The sequence below is a fragment of the Galeopterus variegatus genome, unplaced genomic scaffold (assembly GCF_000696425.1).
Source record: "Galeopterus variegatus unplaced genomic scaffold, G_variegatus-3.0.2 Scaffold1194, whole genome shotgun sequence".
Taxonomy (NCBI): domain Eukaryota; kingdom Metazoa; phylum Chordata; class Mammalia; order Dermoptera; family Cynocephalidae; genus Galeopterus; species Galeopterus variegatus.
In genome coordinates this window covers 101,247-104,138 of record NW_007727305.1, presented here as the reverse complement: position 1 = coordinate 104,138, position 2,892 = coordinate 101,247, and the positions used below count along the sequence as shown (strand labels likewise).

The 2,892-nt window shown below is 35.8% G+C and overlaps 1 protein-coding gene across 1 annotated transcript in view; it reads right to left on the bottom strand.

Annotated features, from left to right (window-relative positions):
* Window positions 1-2,892, bottom strand: part of SFMBT2 (Scm-like with four mbt domains 2) — a gene marked incomplete at its 5' end in the record, with an annotated part of 147,036 nt that overhangs the window by 44,632 nt on the left and 99,512 nt on the right. The window contains 2 exons of the mRNA XM_008575467.1: window positions 253-295; window positions 2,557-2,670. Coding sequence (XP_008573689.1) covers window positions 253-295; window positions 2,557-2,670 — 157 coding nt within the window. The remainder of the gene's footprint in view (window positions 1-252; window positions 296-2,556; window positions 2,671-2,892) is intronic.

The window sequence follows — 2,892 nt, the reverse complement described above, 5'->3', positions numbered from 1 at the left end:
AGTTTGGAGTATTTTTCAGGTATGCTGAGGTGCACTAAAATGTGACAATGACAATCTAGACTATAGACTGGCAGCAGGCACTGCATCTTGCACATAATAGGTGCATAATAAGTAGCCATATATATATATTTCCCTGTCACCTTTACCACTGTGCTCTTTGTTAGCTAACTCTTAAAAACAGCTGGGCTTCCTATCCTTCATAAAGACACTCTGCAGTCTATCATGCAGTTTTAGGGAGAAAGAAAAACGTACTGCTTTTCTGGTTGTACAACTGCAATCTTCCTCTTCTTTTGTGCTGTAAAACAGGCAAAAGGGGGAGAAAAAGAAAATCAGCTTTTTAGTTAATGGGGAAAATGCATTTTTAAAAAAGGGCTTAGTGTAAAATGCTCCCATTTTAAAATAACAATTTAAATACTGAAAAGTTATTTCACTCAAGCCACAATTTTTTATTAGTTTCTTCTAGCATAAAATAGATGTTACTCAGACATAAGATCGTAATAGAACTTAGCATTTAATTTTATCACTATACTCATTACTTTAATATAAAATGTGCTTTTAATGAGAAAGAGTACATATATTGTACTATGCATAAACATACCTATTAAGATAAATTGTTGTAAGCACATTTATCCAGAATGATTTTTTTTCCCATAGAAATTGTGATAAAGATAATAATTTGACCCTAAAATCACACTCCCAAAGTAGAACCTTTTATTACCAAAAGGAGAACTGGAGGCTAGCAAATATTTCTGGTCAAATATTGACATAAATGAGCAAATAATGACTTTTGGGATAAGAATATTTCCAGCTTATATTTATAATTGATTAGGATCACCTTAACAAAAACAGACCAAAGTTTTTAGCAACCATTAAATTTTGGCACAGATAATTCTGCCACTTCCAACATAAGCACAAAACTTCTAAAGCTGTTAAGAGTCCAGCGGGTTTAGGGTTTGCCTCTTTAAAGCAAGAAATGAAAGCAAGAATAAAATAAGAGAAATAAGCAAGGATAAAAATAATTTTACTCAATAAAATTATGTGGTATTCAATTCTAGTTAGTACTACAAAAAAGTATAAACTTTATGATCTCTAAGGCGAAAAATGAGTATAGAAGAACTTGTCAAGGGTGGGAAGGCCTGACTGTATGACATCCTGGGAAGGAGCCAGGCTCAGCAGCCCCAGGGGCAAAATGCAAAATGAGGAGGAAACATTATTATGTCCCCCTTAACCCATGTGTGATTTTGCTCCAGAAAAACTCAAAGCACTTGCAGCCTCCCAGTTCTGTAGGAAGGAGGGAAGAAGAGGATACAGAACAGCAGGTCCTACCTACAGAGGGGACTGAACCCCATCCCTGTGGCAGAGACAGGGAGGACCTGACCACTGGCCCTGCTGGCAGTGCAAATTAACAATCTGCATCACTCGAAGTGAGGGTGGATAAAAGACTGTCCCTGAGATTAAAATAATTATTCCATGCTCAAAGTTTTAGAACTATTTTAAAGTGAGAAGATATTACTCTAACTGGATCAGACTCGTTGAGCAGGGTTATCTAAGGGAAAGCCTCTTCTGTCTGTAATCTGAACTATCTATTCTGTTTCATGTAGATAATGTCCTCTACTGCTCTTAATGAATATTGAGTAGGAGGAATCTGCAAAAACCTGTTAACATCAGGAAGTGTGAAGCCAACAATGTGAAAGAACTTCATTTACAGCAATGTTCTGAGAAGCTACAGAAGTGTACTATATACAGCAGGTTGTTTGAAGTAAAGCTGGCAAACAAAGAAAATATTAGAAGTAGAATCTCTTTAACAGGAAGTTAAAACCTACTATCTTTAAGGACTCATGGTTTTAAATAATACTTTTGGTACATATTAGGATAGAATAATAAATGCAAAGATTTATTAGGTTTTAAGATTTTTAAATGGTACCATTTCATGATAATGATCTACAATAACAAATGCTAAAACACACTGTTGTATATATTTAAATGTGTTTAATATGTGTGTGTATTGCTGGATTATTTATCTACTAATATTGGTTTTATTTGGTATTTCTATGACTGAAAGGATGTGCAATAATACACTTTTTAAAGTACAGCTGAAATCTCACCTATTAGTGCTGAGTAGCTTAAGTGTTTATAAGAAAGTCAGTAAACTGCTGGGACCAATTATGATTTCTTTTGGAGGAACCTCATGAGAAAAATCAGTTCTCTCTAAGAAATGATAATATAAAAACATAGTATCTAGCTTAAATTTTATCCCCATCAAAATAATGGACTGTATGAAAGCCTGAGAGTGAAGATTTCAGATATTTTTTCTCTGCCTCCCGGTGACCTTCAACTGCCCCCTTACTGGGACATAGTGTGTCAACCTGTGAAATGTTTCCAGTGTTCAACTCATGCAAACACTTAAAGAATCAATGAGATAATATTGGTATGCTGTGGACCTCCAAACTTTCTAGTTTTTTGGAACATGGCTAGCCTTTCTTTACAAAACTGCTATTGATTCACTGAGATTGCAGATATGTTACCCACCATCCCACTCAACAGGGCAACACTTACAGACTGTTTTGTGTGCTGTAGTCAAAGGGTAGGAATTTGCTTCACACCAGCCCACTGGGAAGATATCCATGGACTCAACATCGACAACCACCTCTGGAACAGGAGTCTGCAGACCTGCATTGGAGGAAGCCAAGACCAGAGGTACAAACAGGGTTTACCCACAAAGAAACAGAAGGAAATAAATAATAGAGCATCCCTATGATTGAGAAAAACATTGCTCTGTATGTTAAAAAACAAAATACACAACAGTGGTATGGAAGATAGGACTTTAAGGGAGTCTATAATCTTATGACAGATACAAATGCTTGAGATATAAAAACAGCAAGAAGAGATGGG